Here is an 18,676-nt window from a genome sequence, read left to right as displayed (position 1 = left end):
CACATTCTGCCTTGGCAGGATAGACCCCCATTTGTGTGTTTCACTTCTGTTTTCGAAGCCAACCAGTTCAACTGTGTTCTAATCTTTAAATCAGTCATTCAGTAAAACACTTGTCAGATGACACACAACTTCTGCACTAAGTGCTTTCTAATGCTACGAAAGACAGAAATAGGACAGTTTCTGTTTATCATAAAAGTTATTAATGTTAATGACTTTGTTCATAGCTTTAAATTTACTATAGTGTCATAAATCAGTACTATCGTATTATAAATTATTTAGCTTCAGAAGAAACCTTACAAAATATTCAAGAAAATGATAGCAAAACTTCATCAAACTTTGTTTTTATTTTGGCATGGAGGGTTGCAGCAGAGTATTAAAAAAGGAAATTATGCACATGGTTTTTAAGTTTAAAAAATACTTCATGCCTAGTCAAGTGATACGTACTCTTTCGTGGCCTTTGGAGCCCTTGCTCTAAATGCCAGCGGAATTTAAATTGTAAATCAGTACCAAAATCATTTGTTTTATTGTTAGGGCTTCATTTAGGTCTACAGTTGAAAAAGTTTTCTTTAATTTCAGATTAAAAATTTTTGTTTTCTGCATTTGTTTTAATTTCCATTTTATTCTAAACATGTTAAAAAAATAAGCACAACTTCTAAATTATTTTAATCCCATCCTAGACTTTTCCTTTCATTTTTCCAGTGTTGTATTTATATATAATTACTGGAGTATGCTTTATGAGTACTTTAGTAAATACTCATATAATCCAATTCCTCAAAAAAATGTATTTAGAATTTCTTGATATCAGCATGCATATGATTATTTTAATGTATTCTAATCTTGCCCCTATAGCAGGACAACCTTGGATCCCAGTTTAGCCATATGAGTCTTGTCCGCCAGCCATCTGCTGACACTCCTGACCCTCATGCCACTATGTTCCAATCTACTGTTGTCCTTCAGCCATCCCAGCAGTCTGGATATATTATGGCACCAGCCCCTCCTCCAGCACCACCCCTCCCACCTGGCCAACCAATCCCTACTACTGGCTATACTGCCTCTGGCCATCCTGTAAACCAGCAGATGCTCCAACAACAGGGATATGTGCAGCAACCCACGCCTCAGGTACAGGTTTGTTTTCCCCTCTAACCAACTATCATGCAGAAATTAAATAGCAGTTTACTTAGCTATAGCCAAATATGTTTTAGGTCAAATTAAAACTTTCTAAAATGGAGTTAAAGCACTAGTTTAATTATTATTTCCTAGAAAAGTGAAATAATGCTAATAAAAAATGCATTCCAGAGAGAAAGACAACATACTTGGAGTAAGCGTGATACTATTCCTCTTTTTTTAAGGGATTCTTAACCTGGGGATGAACTTGGTTTCAAAAAATATATATATTGATAACATTTCAATATAATTGGTTTCTTTTGTGGTCTTATGTATTATATTTTATGTATTTATAAACATTATTCTGAGAAGGGGTTCATAGGCTTCTCCAGAGTGCCAAAGACGCCTTTGACACACAGGAAAGGTTAAGAACGCCTCTATTTTAGTAGGCTAATTTGTTCCATTATATATCAATCTCTTTGTTATTTAGATATAGATATAATGAAACATACATATGAATCAGTCTCTTCTCTTTGTCATTATATGTGTATTATGGAACATGTCAATCTCTTTTGGTCATTATGTATATTTTAGTGCATATAATGAGCAAATAGAGATTGGTTCCATGTTTGTTACTTCATAATCACATGTACATGTCTATGTCTAAAAAAAAAGAGATATTGATTGAATTTGTTGATTCATACTATTTAAAAGCAATTTTAACATTTAACCTCAAAACTACTTTGAATAAGAAAAGATTCGGTACATGGTTTTCCCTTCCTTGCTTATTTCACCCATAGGCACACTATCAGAGGGAACTTAAATGTTGGCTTTATGACTGTTTAGTCATAACCCCAGGGCTTGCCATCAAATCCTTAAGCCTTCCAGATCTTCCTGCCCATCCCACAGATGCAGCCTCTTTTATACTTCCTCAATGTGTGAGTTCCTTGAGAGCCAGGACTGTTTTTGTTTGTATTCCCCAGTGCTTGACAAAATATTCAGCATGTCAGAAGGGCTTAATAAATGCTTATTCATTCACCCGGTCATAACCATAAGGCTGGTCATGCAGAGATGAATCTAGTCTACAATTGCCCCTTCAAGCTTCTCCTTGACCAGCAGCCATTTCATCTAAGTCCCTTTTACCCTAATCAAGAATTCCTAGGGCTTCTTCATGAAGCATGTAAGTTCTAGAGAAGAACCTAGGGACTCTTCATTGTTTTTTATTTTTAAGGAATGTACTGGAGAGTTAGGACAGGTTAGCTCAAAAGAAATCTAGAATCTAGAGTGTTCTCAGAGAGAGATAAAATTGTTTAACTCATTTCTTTGGCTTTTAATTATGCATCAGAAAGGCCAAAAAAGAGGGGGAGTAAGAAGTAAAAGAACATTTTTTTTTTAACTTTTGAGATTTGTTTCTATAATATTTATTCAAATAGCAGAATAATTTTTCTTCTATATATTGTCCATCATACTGTGAGCTTTCAGGTATTCAATAATAAATGAAATGAAGTAAATTATTTATTGATATAAAAATGTGACTTTTGTAAATGTTTCTGCTTTAGATGCCAGCGTGTTACTGTGCTCCAGGGCAGTATCCCTCCAGTCAACATCAGTATCGCCCAGTTGCTTCCGTCCATTATAACACACAGCCAAACCAGGCACTGCCACAGCCTGCACAGCAGACAGGTTAGTGGCATTTATTTCACAAGTCTTGGCCATTATTGTTGCTTTTCTCATCTTTGTTTATTTCAGCCATAAAAATAAAAACAAAAAATATAATTAATATAGTAACTCGCAAGTTATAATACATTTCAGTGTTTAAGTTAAGCCATTTGGCAGTGTGAAAGAATGTAGTATTCTCCCAGTAAAGCCGTGGGGCTGGTTGATACAGTTGTCAAATATCACCTGTAGCCTTATGGGTGATGTAAAAAAGGGTTCCAGTAATAGGATATTAATGCAGGAAGTGGCAGGACATGAAACCCTCTGCTAGCAGAGTAGAGCTCCTCTTTGTAGCCTAGCAGAATGGCACAGGAAGGTCAGAATTTTTATGGTTAAGATGGAAACAGTGAGGGGCAGCTAGGTGGCGCAGTGGATAGAGCACCAGCCCTGGAGTCAGGAGGACCTGAGTTCAAATCCGGCCTCAGACACTTAACACTTACTAGCTGTGTGACCCTAGGCAAGTCACTCAACCCCAATTGCCTCACCAAAAAAAAAAAAAAAGATGGAAACTGAGAGGTCACATTGCAGGATCTGCCTTGTGCAGTTGCTCCCTAGGAGGGGCTGCCTTTGAAAGACTAATGCAGCCTAGTAAATCATATCCTTGTGTTTTAACACGGTATTTTATATTTTAGTTTAGTCACCTTTTAATATGAGAACACTGTAAACAATATGCTATTGAAACCCCCAATCCAACCTTTTTCCTTTTCAACATGATGTATAGCAATAACCTAGACTCTCACAGGAGCTCTTCTTCTAGTGTTTAAATTGGAAATTTCAGTCAGCTTCTTAAAGGGCTGTTCCAACACCCTACTGTAATTTTCTTGGAGAATGGTGGAGACAGTAGCATTTTAAATACCTATGGGACCTGAGGAGGTGAGGTTGACATTGTGGTAGTTCACCCTGATTTCTCTTCAGTTTCACATGGGACTTTTAAAAAGTTACCATAGCGGGGCAGATAGGTGGCACAGTGGATAGAACACCGGCCCTGGATTCAGGAGTACCTGGGTTCAAATCCGGCCTCAGACACTTAACACTTACTGGCTGTGTGACCCTGGGCAAGTCACTTAACCCCAATTGCCTCACTAAAAAAAAAAAAAAAAGTTACCATAGCCCACCTGAAACAGCAGAGTACTCTCTATATGGCCTCTCTACATATGACTGGTTAGAGAAATGGAACTCTCTGATAGTGTCTCATTGATCATCGTTGTTCACTCCTAACCTTGCATAGCCCTTTACCTGTTCTGTAATCACCAGATGATATAGGTACATTTTCCTAGTCACTCATTGCAGGTGTACTAATGGTTAATGATCATTTCACCCATGCTTGGGAACTCTTGGAACTCTAACATATTATATTTGATAGTTAATATTTTTTAATTAGTGTATGCTTTTATTGAATTACTTTTGTATAGCTGTAGACATTTTATCCAAAGATAGGAAGAGAAGTGGTGCCAAATAATCTATAGATGTGTAGTTTTCAATTCCTTTTTTTTTAAACCCACGAAGTCACTATAATAGTCAGACAAAAGTACTCTTCTCTCCATAGTGGATGAATAGCCAGCCCTGGAGTCAGGAAAAACCTAAGTGTAAGTCCTGTTTTTTAATACATATTAACTAAATGATCATGGACAATTCCCTTACCATGTATATCTATGTTTGTCAAAGGAGTTTCCATACTAGAGTCCTGTCATTCTTTAAAGAGATTAAACTTTCATGCATTTTGAATAGGAAGAATAAACAACCTCTTTAAAATATCCTTAAGAAAGAACACATTGAGGTATTTTATTCTTGTTAACCAAAAAAGCCACCTCCCAAAACTTATACCTCTATAACAGGCAGTTTCCCTTCAAACAATATTAATTCTTTGTCTTTCTATATGATATATAGCCATGAATAATTTTGGTTGGAGGAGTTCAACTTGATATGATTGGTCAATGATCATTTTTCAAGAAAAGCTTGAAGGAGGGAGAGGAAGAGTGTATGTGTGTGTGTATATGTGTGTATATGCACATGTTCTAATGATGAGCCCTTTTAGAAAAGCCAGTGTTCTGGAGAAGGAGCAAGACATGTTCTACTGCAAATTTTATAGATTGTAAGAATTGTAATATTTTACTAATTTTCATTTTCATATGTAAAATTGATATTTCATGTTTATTTTTAACTTATTAAAACATGATTTTTCCAACACTGCACCATCACAGTCTGATTAAGATGGTAAGTAGCTTGGCACATTCATCCCTGCCTTTTTTTTTCCATCTTTAGTCCCTGCGTTATCAATCCATATAATGACATGTAACAGCCTGTTTCCATCTCTAGGAGACAAGCAAGTTACTATGAGGGAATTTGGTTATATGAAAAAGGTTCAAAGTGTCTTGAGTCTTAGACAAAATATTGAGAACATTAATATATATGAATTTTGTCTTGTTTACACAGATATAGATGGTGGAAAGGATATTTTTAAGCTCATGATCAAGAATTATAACCTTAAAAAATTAAATCTCTATAGGCCATTTTGGAAACGATCAGTTGTAATACATATCTCTAATTATCTGCCCATTTTGGTATTCCTCAGCTTTGAAATGCAGAAATCCCCATAGTATATAAAAGATTTGTTCAGCTATGTTTTTCATCTGAGCATATAAATATTTATTTCAGTAAGAGTGGATATCCAAGGCTATTATGGAAATAGAAAAGAGATTAATATCAGTTTAATATTGGGAATGAATGTGCTGTCCTTTTTTGTTATAAGGTTTCACATCAAGGCCACTAAAAGCAAGGTTAGATGTGGAAAAAACACACCACACGATGTATTGTGTTTCTCTAAGCCTTTCAGAATAATGTCTCTATTAGAACTAGTGAGTGATATATTTCTTGATTTGTTAGATGAGATGTAACATATATGGTCATAAATCAAAATACAGATCAATATATCATTGTAATAAATGTAGTTTTATATAAAGCCATTTCCATAAGTCTGTTTATAAGGTGATGTCTTCCCCCATGAAATAACTAAGTTAACTCTAATTTGCTATACAGAATATAGCTCTGTAAATAATAAAAATGAACTCTCCTCATGAAATAATTATAGTATCAGTGTTTAGGTGTATAATCCCATGGGTGTTTTTTAAATAGCTGGTTTTACCCTTATTTTTTAAGAATTTGTCATTTAACCATGTTTGTTTAATATTTTGGAATAATTGGCCTTATTTGTGAGCTGTTGGATTCGGGGCCGTAGCACTGTCTGAGAGGTTTACATTTCTCACAGTGAACCGGTCTCTTTTTCAGCTGCTTCCTGGCTTCTTTTTACTCAGATTTCACTGCTTTTTAAATGCTGTATTAAAATATTAATATGTTCTGCTGTTTTCCTAACATGTAATGTCTTTTAATCAAACTCAACATAGTCCAAAAACAACTGTTGGAATTTTTATTACCACTGATTTAATTTGCTTTTTTAAAATCCCTGAAAGCCGTTGCTTTGATTTCTTTTCCAAAGCAGGTTTAGAAGGTAATTCAAGACTGATTCAGTTGGGTTTGAAGGTGACCTAAAATGGTTTATGTCTTACTTATGTCAGACTCATTAGGAAATACCAACTTTCTCCCTTCTATTCTAGCTATAGAATTCTAGCCAGGCAAATTGCCCTGCAATATAGCACACCAGATCAGCGTGGCACACTTTAATGTGTTGTTGTGACTTGGTTCCTTCAAGACGTGCAGTGCAATTGTGATAAGTCTTTTTGTTTTAACACTGGCTACAAGAACTAAAAGTTCTCCCTTCCCCAAGAGTTTGTGGTTTTAACCATGTAGTATCATTTTTATAATTTCCTATTAATGATTGTAACTTCTTATCTGATCAAAGCTATTGCATGTTGAGTCTTATGTATAAGACTTTAATTTGAAAAGGCTAGGGGAATCGAGTGAAAAAAGAGGAATTGACCCAAATTCTTGGTTTTGTTTTGTTTTTTTAGGGGAGGCACTCCATGCCCAGGGTGTATCAACTGATTTTCAGGGTAACTTGCAGACAACTTTTGGTCACTGCCTGTTTTTCATTGTCTGGATTATTGAATAAATATCCATTATACACCTATTTTGCAATTAGCACAGATTTGGGCTTTACACTATAACTGTAGCTCTTTTAATATCCCTTTTCTTTCTTCCATTAAGTGTCTTTTACCTGAAATCTAAATCAAAAGCATCTGGTAAGAATCCCCAAACCACCCTGAACTATCCTGTGAAATAACCCGCCATTTGCCTGACAGTTTATGGGGTCACCTGTACTTTGACATTTTTGTCAGGGAGGAATGAGAGAAAAGTAGCAGAGTTAATGACAGTATGGGCACTCTGGCCTTCAAAACAGTCCCCATTGATCTCGCATCAGTTAAATGGGTCTATACTCTTTATGGTAATTAGGAAAACTTTAAATCTGAAGTAAAAATTTAGAAGTAAAACTTGGTAGTCCACGGACCCATGAAAGGTATGTATAAACTCAGTGACACTAATTCACAATTCCCTAGATAGTCCCTTATTGTGAAATACATTACCCCAAATAAAAAGGCCTGGAGTAAGTAAAATATTTTGCCTTTCATATAACCTTGCCCTTACTATCTTTCTGTACAAGTGAATTACAATTCTTCTAAAAATATTAACACTGACTAGTGAATCTACAACTTCATATTTAGGACTTTCTTGGCCAAATATTCTTTTTAATTTTTTCTGTCTCTTTCAGATTATTTCCTGTTAAAATTATTAAGTATGTGCTCTGTTATGATAGAAGTTATTTCAGATTAAATCTCTGAAGTAAAAACCAGTTCAGCCCTTTTCTGCTGAATACTGCATTACTTTACTGCTGTCTTCTCCGTTGAGGTGAAATAGAGCTAAAAATAGAATATTCTTTGGAGCCCTCCAGGGAAGCGTCTCAGCCATCCATTCGTATTGTCCCAGTTCTCTCAGCTTTGCAGAATTGATTGTGCTTGTCGGTGAAAGTACCAGGAGAAAGAGGATACTATTTCAACATTGTAGTCGTTTAACAAAGGAAAATGACAGTTAAATAATATCAATATTGATGACCTCTCACAGAAAGCCTGGATGTTTTTGCTCTGTCTTGGGTAGATTACCCTGTCCTTACACTCCTGAGTAAATTCTTTCCAGATATACTGGCTGTAAGCAAATTTCTGTAAAGGGATCCTGTTTCCCATTTGGTTAGTGGTATAAATCTGGGCATATCACACACAAAACTGCCCCAAATATTAACTTGAAAACATTTGAGCAAGAAAAAGTTAAGATTGATTAGACTTAGAGCATGTTTTCATAGACTCTTAAACCTTGAAATACTTTTCCTACTCTGGAATGTTGTGTCATGCTTATTCTTATCCTTTTTACTCTTTCCAGGACCTTGAGATTTTCTCCCCTGACAGTGGATCTTCCTTCCCTCTCTACCTTTGCAGCTACATGGACTTGACTCTTTTTCCCTTTGATTTGAATAGTTAGCTGACTTGGCTTAATTGGGTCTCTGACAAGCCTTTCTTTAAACTTTTTTTTAATACTCTTTTTTTTTTAAGGTAATGCTGTTTTTAATTTTTCCCCACCTTCCATGATTTAAAAAATTATTAATCTCTTTTGGTTTTATATCATCTTCATTTTCAAATAGATACCTCTATACACTTATCCAGCAAACTTTCCTTGTATCCAACCAAAGTGGGGGCGGGGGGAAGTAAAGCAATCCAGCAAAATATACTGCACAGCAACCAAGTTTACAATATATGCCAGATAGTCTTAAAACAGTTTTGTGTCATGGATCCCTGTGGCAGTCTACTGAAGCCTACAGACCCTCTCTCAGAAGAATACTTTTCAATGCAGAATTACAAGGGAAACCAATTACAGTAAAATACAGTTATCAAAATATTTAGTAAAAAAAAAAGTCCGCAAACCCCAAGTTAAGAATCCATAGTATATGAAATGTTCCACCACCAGAGTTCCCTACCTCTGCAAAGAAAGGAGAGAGACTCAATTTCTTACCTGTTTTCCAGGGCAAAGCTTGGTAATGATAATTACCTAGAATTCAGTTTGGGTTTTTTGTTATTTTTATTTATATTGTTGTCATTTTTGTTGTTTTCCTGTTTCTGATTATTTCACACTGCATAGGTCCATTTTAGTCTTCTCATGCTTCTTTGAATTATTTCCATTAATCATTTCGTGGTGTTGAAATGTCCTATTGCATTCATGCACCCAAACCAGGATTTGTTACCAGTGGGTAGGCATCTACTTTGTTTATAGTACTTTACTATTAAAAAAAAATGCTTTTCCTAATTATTGTGACATGTGAGGCATTTCTGCATTTAACTTCCTTTTAGTATATACCAAGTAATCATCTTCATTAGATTTTATAAACAAAGGGAATCAAGTGTTTGATAATTGAGGCAGTTTTCCTTTTCTCCTCATGAGAGAAGTTTATTCACACAGTTCTATAAAATTTTGATAAATAATAGTTTTTCCTCAATAATTTTCTATTTTTTCAGCATCAACTTATTTAAATTGATCAAAATTTAGTTATAAGTACAGATCATCTCTTGTTTTTTTTTTTTTCTTCTAGTTTTGTGTTAATTTTTACTGTTTCTCCTTCAGGTCAGTACTCTGACTGTCCATAAGTAGCTGATTCCAGGAATGACTCTTACATCATTAGTCATTTCCTATATGTTAAGATATAAATCAATTTTATTTTTTCTGATGTTATCTGGTACTCCTCATGGCCTGTGCATTCCCATTTTAACCTGTCCAGACAAACAATATCCTCCCATAAGCATGAGATGAGACTTCCCCCCCAAAAAAATAATGGAAAAGATCTGTAAGAATTTCTGTAACAAACTTTTATCCCCCTCAAGGATAGTGAAGGTGCCACATTTTGCACTCTAGCATTACATTTCCAGATGTGCTGGTGGAGAAAGTTTTCTTCAGGCACTAAAGAAAATGGGTGGGGAGAACAACTTGCATTAGACCAAATGAACACTGAAGCTGTTCAACACACCAAAATTGAGAGATCAGTTCTCAAAGTATATAAAAGAAGGAAAGATACCAAAGAAATGGGGTGGGGGGGGGGTCTTAGACTTCATTATTAGCCAAAAAAACTGACTTAAAGGATATCAATAACATCTCATTTATAAGCCTATTTTTTCATCTAGACAAAATTTCAGCATTTGATTTGGTAGAGCAATAAGCTATTTTAGGCTCTATTTCAGCAATTTATAATCCCATGCATATGTCAGAGTCTTGAAAAGATAGAACAGCAATAATTTGGTTTAACTCTTTGATTATTTATATCAAGCAAACATAAAACAGAGAAATATATACTTCCCAAAGGTGTTTGCCCCTGCTTTGCAGCAGGGCCAACATAGAACCAAGGTGAAGCATTCCTTAGAGGTACAGAGACTTTCCAGATATTCCTGTCTATTGGATGATTCTTTGTGATTTGCTTTAAATCCCTTTACTTGAAGAAATCTGTAGTCATTTAGAAGATTTTGACCCACTCAGTCTCCCCAGAGGGAAAAAAAAAGTAGATGAAGAGTGTCTGTTGTCCAGACTACAATATACAGTCAAATGAATAAGTGAACAGAAAAGTATTTGTTAAGTGCTTGTTATATACAAAAAACCATGCTAAGCACTAGAGATACACATAGAAAAATAAGACAGTCCCTGTTGTCAAGGAGCACACATTCTAATGAGGGATGCAGTATATTTGGAAGAACAGTCTGCCTTCTAGAGGTCACCTATTAGTATGTGTCTCTTGGACAGACACTGCAATTAGACACTAGTCCTGAAGTTAAACTGAAAAAGGAAGACAGGCTACATTTCCTTCTGGGAAATTGCACAATTCTTTTACTGATCCTAACCTCCCTAAAACAAAAACCTGTCTTTTTAACACCAATGTTCTTCCAGTGACGTGTATGGCTACATATCTTAGAGTACTGAATTCTCAGAAGAATTAAAAGTTGAGGCTCACCCAGAGGGCATTGGAGGAAACATTGCAAAGGAAGAATTACACAGACATGGTGTAAATAATAGTATGAGAGAAATGTGTGCCTGTCTTACAGCGAAAGGAAGGAAGAACCTGTGGCCAACCTGCTTGTTTCATTGATATCTATACAATGTTAAGAAATCATATAAGTACCTAGCATATTGACTGAACTCCTGTGGTGAAGTGGTGAATAGTAGAGGATACACAGGCACGGATAGGTTGCCGTCTGTCTCAGTGGAAAGAATTCCTACATTATTTAGCTTACAGATGCATTAGAGTGATTGGACAGTTATCTGAGAAACTTTAACTATAATATAATAGGTGCCACTGTATAACACTTGGTGTGTTTTACTGCAGACCCTCTGTCAGTTGCTTGGTTCATATCTTTGAATACTAAGACTAAATGCTACCCTTCTTAATCATTTCTTTAGCTTCAATACTTGTGAAAAAAAATTTACTTGAAACCTTACTTAGGTCTTAAATTGACTGTTTCAGTGTTGAAAACAAGCAGTTTGATTCAAAACAGATTTTATTTATTTATTTATTTATTGCTGGGAGCCATAGCAACTGCCTTTCTAGCCAGAACCATAATTGTAGCTACTAGCTTAATAATGATGATCCTTAGTGATTCACAAGACAAATTTTACTGTTCCACTTAACCATTGGTTATGTGGGAAAAGCCACAGTGTCCTTCTGTTAGAACAGGCTGCATTCAAACCAGGCACTGACTGTCTTTTTAAGTCAAGTATTTATCACTTCTGAAAACCCTAATTTTCATAGCAAATAATCTTTATTTTGTAGAATCATTAAAAATAATGGCAGCCTTAGAGCACTCTTACCATGTGTGTGGAGTTGAGTCACAAGATGAATAAGCTCACTGAGTACAGGGGGCATAGCTGATTCCTTCTCTCCTGGGGTCTAGCACTAATCTCTGCCTGTTGTTATCCTCTTGTATCTGTCATGGTGGCATTGAGAAAGTCATTGAATCTTTCAGATGATCACTTTACTCATACTTCCCTGACAGGGTTGTTGGGAAGAAAGTAGTTTCTAAATCGTGAAATGCCTATAAATGCCATTTTTGACCATATTCCTTTAGTACTTCAAAATCCATGGGGTGACACTGGTATGATGGGTAATTTCTCTGCCAATACAATTCTTAAGCCCTCTACCCCCTTGAATGGACACAGCACACAGAGGTATTTACAAAATGATGTGAAATTAGATTTCCATGAAGAAACAGGGTCAACTGTGAGGGGAACATATGTAAATGGCTGTTAAAAAAAAAACAAAACACTAAGAAATGAAACCTGCATGTAGACTGATCACGTGTCCATATCAAAAGTGGGGAACCTCATTTTTGAGCAATACCCCTTTGATGCACAGGGGAGCTATTAATGATATTTTATAGATGGCATGTCAATGTATTAGCCTTATTAAACCAGAATAAGGTTTCAGAGCCATTCCTAAAGGGTTCAGGACCTGGGGCTAATCACATAGCCTAAGAGCATATACTGTGGGATGGTTGTGGGATAAGAATATTACCCCTTTGATGTTGCAGGGACAATCCTCTGAGCTACAAAGAAATCACAGGTCTAGTTCCCAAACAAATATAGCATGCAAGAATCAGTAGTTTAAAATCAATATGGGAGGATCTCTTTATGAAACATACATGAAACAAAAGATTTAAAGTAAGAGAAAATGTGTATGCTATAGTATGAACTAAGTGCTAAAAGGATTTGTAAGGTACATCCCTTCCAATCCAACAAGCATTTATTAAGTACCTACCATAGGCAAGAGATTTTACTAGTATACAATGGCATTAGGCATGCAAAAGCTAAAACAAAGAACAGTTTTGGTCCTCCTGGAGTTAATCCTCCACAAAAGATACAAATGTAATAGACAATTATGTACTTGATTGAGGACTAAACATGGTAGTGGCTAAGGGAGGATAAGGAATAATCCCAACAAAAGCAGTGTGAGAAAATAACTTAATGAATATATTGGGGGAACCCAGAGGTCAGTTTCAGTCCTTCCCCCACTCCAGAAAGCATAGTTCTTGAGGAACTTCAGCAAATCTTGTCTGGGACAAACCCAAGGAAATAAATGAAATGGAGACTGATTATTTTGTCTAGCTCAGTGAACTGATGGGATCAAGCCACACCTAGATAATGGACTTTTGCATACTCTTCCCTTATCAGTAAAGTTCATTTTAATTTAGACCATACTCAAGTCCTGTCAACCAGTGAAACTGAATGATGCTAACCAGCTTTGATCAATGTATAATGACCCACCTCTATCAAAAGAGAATAAAACCGTTGACCACCCTAGGGTTACTCTCTCTTTGCCTCCTCTTTACCCACTCTCTTGGCTCTAAATGCTCTCTCTTGGTGCATGCTCTTCCTCTTAGGACAATGTAGGTAGGGCTGAAGGCCTGAGACCATGAGAAGTTAGGGAGACCCATGGTCAATACTTTACTGATATACAATATTAATTAATAATAAATGCTGCCAAAACTGATATAATAGAAATTAAGTTATAAAGCATAGTAGTAGCAATAATTTTAGATAATACAGCAGTATGTATCATAATGAGTTATTTGGGAAACTCTTTAAAGTATTTGCTACTTTTAAACTTCTTGGTAATCCTCTAAACAAAACTATTAAATGGCTTCCTTTTGCTTGAAGAGAGTTTAAATTCCTTTGCCTGTAATTCAAGGGCCTCAACATTGGGAAACCACCTTCCAGACTCATCTCAAACTAAATCCAATCCAGTAACACTATACTTCCAACCAAATTGGACTAGTCTCTGTCCCTGTATGGCCACACTTCCATGTTAACTTACACTACCCTGCACCAAGACTAGCATCTTTTCTTCCTTTAATCTGTTAGTCTTACCTTCTTGCCCATCTTTAAAGCCTACCTCATAAACTACCTCCTACATGCAGCCTTCCCCAAGTCTTCACTAAATCATTAATAAATTATCTTCTCAGAAAACATTTTTTCTTATCTTTTGAATGCAATTGACTATTATTTTGTATTATAGTCATCAAAATACATTTATTTACTTGCTCCCATTAGTTTAGGTATCCTTTCTTCCCCATTCCACCCCCCAAGCCCTAGCATATCAAGTACTATGAACAGAGAAGGTGCCTAATAAATATTTAGTAGACTGAAGTACTTACAATGACTTCATCATGAGTGACCACATGTTTCCATTGTACCAAAATATTTCATCCCTTTCCTTATGCTTACTCATTTTTACTGGAATTATAATTTTTGTCATTTTCTGTTTAAAAATCTAAAGGTCTCCAGTAAATAATTTTCATTTCTTCATCTGGTCAGTGGTTTCTTCAAACTGGCTACTCCCTCTAATAAAGAGATTTTTGATCAAGGATCTGATTTCAGGGTATTAGTGAACTTGGGTGGGGAAACAATGCACATGCCTTCAGTTATGAATTTAGGCAATGAAATGTTCTTCAGAAAGGAAGGTCCGGGGGGCAGCTAGGTGGTGCAGTGGATAAAGTACCAGCCCTGGATTCAGAAGGACCTGAGTTCAAATTTGGCCTCAGACACTTAACACTTACTAGCTGTGTGACCCTGGGCAAGTCACTTAACCCTCATTGCCCTGCAAAAAAACCTAATACAGATTGAAGCATTTAAAAAAAAAGAAAAAAAAAAGAAAAGAAAAGAAGGTCCAGAGGCTGCACCAAACTTCCAAAGGGGTTCATGGCACATAAGAAATTTTAAAACACTGCTTTAATGGGACAGATGCCTCACCTTTCAATCTGGTATGTATTTTGTCTGTATTCTGCCATAAAAAATAAACCCACTGAGCTGGAAGCCTTCCTGTAGGTCTTATACCGTGGCATGGGCATCATTAAAAGTTCCTGGGTTGTCCATTTCATATTTCTTGGTCTTGCTACATTGCCAGGGCCAACTACTTTTGCAGTGAATAATGTGAATATGTAAAGTGGTTTTTTTAAAAAATTCTTGAGACCTTTATGCTATGCTTTACACACAGCGACCCCTATAATCTTTTATTATCCACCTAATAACTAATCAACTAACATATTTAAGTACCTGTTATGTTCCAGGCACTGTGCTGACCACTGGGAATACAAAGAAAGGCAAAAAATAGTCTCAGCATTTAGGCCAAAGTCTTGAAAAACACACATTTTCTTTTCATTAATTCAAATACAATTTGAATATGTTTTGTGTGTGCATAGATAATGTGATTTAATATCAAAAGCTGTTACTTCAAGTATCTCATGGTAGTTAGAGTTGGCCTATGAAATACCATAATGACATTGGGTGTTTGCTTCATGATATATTCAGGTAATTCTACAAACACTGTACTTTGACATTGTTGTAGAAGTGAAATCCTCTTACGGGAATTCCACGGAGCATCCTGGTGTGTTACTGTTTGTTTCATTTTTACTTCAGTGGATATGTCTGTGATGGGTATATTGCTTTGAAATGACATTTCTGGTCTTCAGAAGGCTGAGCCCAAGCCTTCTTTGCTTAAGGTTGGTAGTGAAAAAGTCATATGTAACATAGGGGAAACGAGGAAGTGTCTTGCACACCTTTACCTCCATCCCTTTCCATCACCATTACTTTCTTTGTTCTCCTAGATTTTTGCATCTATGATATTGTGTTAATGTACAGTTTGGAGTGTTTGTGGTACAGAGTAAGGGAGTTTGAAAGATAATTGTGAAACCAAAAAAATTGGGGAAAGATTGCTTCCCCTTTTCCTCTTCTACAGTGAATTCTGAAAGGGAAGAACATTTACTGAACAACATATAACCAGTTTTGTAGGATCATAGAATTTAGCCCTTTACATAGATTAATTATCCATAAGGACAAAGAAAGCAGTTTTTGTAAAGGATTGTTTGTTACAGAAATCATTTCAATAAAACTGTTATGGAAATGCTTTCATTATATAAAATCTCATTATGATTCCATTCACCAAATTTTGGTTTACCTTTTTCTTGGTTCCTAAGACTGTTTCTCCCTACCCTAATCCCCACTCCAATAGCTTTAGAGTAGATAATCACTGAGCAAAATAACTGAATGGTGGTAAGTTTCCTGTCTACCACAATGATGGTATTATATCTGAAACACAGAATCTTTGTGACTCCTCTTGTCTTGTCAAAAACACCTGGATTAACAATGTAGTTAAGTGGATACTTAATAATGCAATATAGCAAAGGATTTCTCTTTCCTTCAGAGTTGAACCACATTAGATAATACTATTCTGGATTTATTGTTGCAGAAGATTTTTAATATATATTCTCTTGGTAATTTGGGACAATTTACCTAATATTTCTGTGCCACCTCTATTTCCTCTAAAGTATGATTTATATTTTAGACCTACCTTTCACAGTAGCAGTGAAGAAAATACCCTGAAAAATAATTAGATAACACTTGATGAAATGCAAAAGCTTCTCTTATAGATTATGATGAAGAGTGTGGCAATGCAGTCAGATTTTTCTCCTTGTTAGAAAGAAGACAGAGTTTTTGCTTACTTTCTGTTCTGCTGTTTCAGAAGATGTGCATCTTCTCAAAGCTTAGTTCAGCCTTTCCTTCCAGAAACAATACTTCAGCAATCAAGGATGTTTCTTTACTCTGCTGCTGCAGCTGACCTTTAATTAAAAATTAAGCACCATGACAGTTTGCATTAAATATCATGAGACAGTGGTCCTGTGTAAAGTCTAGGACTCTTTTTTTTCCTGTAAAACTGAACTGTACCCAATTTCTGAGAGTGAAGATCTATAGGTTTAGTCACTAACTTATGGTGGTGAAAATTACAAAATGTTTCAAATAAAACGTTTCAACTTTTTACAAGGTATTGAACAATAGACTTTTTAAATTGCTGACATTTAGAAGAGTTTAAGAAAATTCCACCACCCAATGAACTGTCTTAATTAAATGCTTTTATTTTATGACAACATATTTGACACAGATATGTAAAGTTATACGTAATGAATTTAAATTTAAAGCAGTATTTAATCCCTTGTGTCGTTACAGGTTACCAGGTTATGCCCAGCCAGCAACAGCAAAACTACCAAGGGATAGTTGCAGTTCAACCATCCCAAAATCAAAATCTAGTCAGTGGCCAACAAAACAATATTGGAAATCAAATTCAAGGTGTGATTGTCCCATACCCTTCAGTGCCATCTTATCAGGTATGTTACCTATCTTACTCAGTTATGCTTTTGGATAAGTAGATAAGTGAACTTAAATGTAACAGTAAAACCAAACAATATTTAAAAATACAGTCACAGCACTTGTAAAGTCAAAGCTAAGAGTCATCTTTATGTCTTCTTTGGACAAAGTGAAAAATCTTTTTTTAGATGGAGGAGTCTTAGGGTCTTTTTTTGAAAAAACTACTAATGAAAATAATCTATTGTAGCTTTCATTTCGCTATGTCCTTCCATTTCTGTTATTAAAATTTAGAAAATACTATCAGGGGCAGCTGGGTGGTGCAGTGGATAAAGCACTGGCCCTGGATTCAGGAAGACCTGAGTTCAAATCCAGCCTCAGAGATTTGACACTTACTAGCTGTGTGACCCTGGGCAAGTCACTTAACCCTCATTGTCCCACAAAAAAAGAAAAGAAAAAGAAAATATTATCACCAGACTTTCACTGGCAGATGTATGTATTTTTTCTCCCTCAAGTTGGTCAGTTTAGTGAACTGCATACACAAGCAGATATCTAATTCTTCTTTTTAGACCTTTACCAAAGTCTTTGACATGTCTGAAAGGGAAAAGCAGTAGGATTTAAGAATGGCAGAGCCAAAAAAATCCTAGAATTTCATCATGTGAAGGGAGCCTAAAGGCTAACTAGACAAAGCCGCACCTAAACCAATGTTTCCTCTACAACCCACCTAACAAGTGGACACCCAGCCTGCCTTTGCTTTATTGAGTCCCTCTAATCAGTAGAGAACCACAGTGGGCAGTGATGGCTTATTCCAAATCTGGATAGCTCCACTTGCAAGGGTTTTGTTTTGTTTTTTTTCCTTATGTCAAGCCTCTTGCTCTTAGGTCTATATTCTACAGCCATGCAGAATAAGTAATCCATCTTCCCACATGATAAACCTTCAGATCCTTGAAGATAGAGATTATGTCTCCCCTAGGTTTTCCTCTCATTTCCAAGCCTAACATCCCCCAACTGATACTCATATGACATGACATCAAGGCCCTCATTCATCCTGCTTGCCCTTTTCTAGACAGTCCTCAATTTAACAGTGTAATTCAGAACTGAATTTCATGTTCCATTTGTGGTCTAATCAGGGAGAATATAAGAAGACTTGACAATTAGTATATAATATACTACCCATATATATACATATATTATATATATGTTAGTATACCACTAGTAAAATATGATAGTCTACTAATAGTAGTATAACAGGACTTCCCTCACCTGTGTATCTCTTGATATAGGTTGATTTCATATTAACTTTTTTGGCTGCCATATCATACTGTAGATTCATATTGATCTTGTAGTCCACTAAAATTCTCAGCTTTTTTTTTTTTTTCAGATGAGCTGTCTGGCCATACTTCTCTATCTTATACGCTGAAAGTTGAGGTTATGATTTTTTTGTTCGTTTGTTTTTGTGCTGTTTTGTTTTTAGCAAAAGTATCATCACAACATGGTGGATACAGTAGACTATTTTCATTAATAGTTCTTTTAAAAAGACCATAAAATTCCTGTAGCTCAAATGACTTTTCTCTTTATCCAAAGGAGACAGAAAAATTACTCTTAACCTTTGACTTTACAAATGTTGCTACTCTATTTATAAATAATATTTGGTTTTACTTGACTATATGATAAGGTTTTGGTTTTTGTT

At 35.7% G+C, this 18,676-nt stretch overlaps 1 protein-coding gene across 11 annotated transcripts in view; it reads left to right on the top strand.

Moving 5' to 3' along the window:
* Window positions 1–18,676, top strand: part of R3HDM1 (R3H domain containing 1) — a 191,909-nt gene that overhangs the window by 147,109 nt on the left and 26,124 nt on the right. For 7 of the 11 annotated variants that reach the window (XM_043990824.1, XM_043990830.1, XM_043990827.1 and 4 more), the window contains 3 exons: window positions 850–1,125; window positions 2,664–2,787; window positions 16,852–17,009. In XM_043990824.1, coding sequence (XP_043846759.1) covers window positions 850–1,125; window positions 2,664–2,787; window positions 16,852–17,009 — 558 coding nt within the window. The remainder of the gene's footprint in view (window positions 1–849; window positions 1,126–2,663; window positions 2,788–16,851; window positions 17,010–18,676) is intronic. The other 4 variants (XM_043990832.1, XM_043990831.1, XM_043990829.1 and 1 more) reach the window with 1 other exon arrangement.

The sequence above is a fragment of the Dromiciops gliroides genome, chromosome 3, assembly GCF_019393635.1.
Source record: "Dromiciops gliroides isolate mDroGli1 chromosome 3, mDroGli1.pri, whole genome shotgun sequence".
In the NCBI taxonomy this organism is placed as follows: domain Eukaryota; kingdom Metazoa; phylum Chordata; class Mammalia; order Microbiotheria; family Microbiotheriidae; genus Dromiciops; species Dromiciops gliroides.
This window is presented reverse-complemented; position numbering and strand designations above follow the sequence as displayed.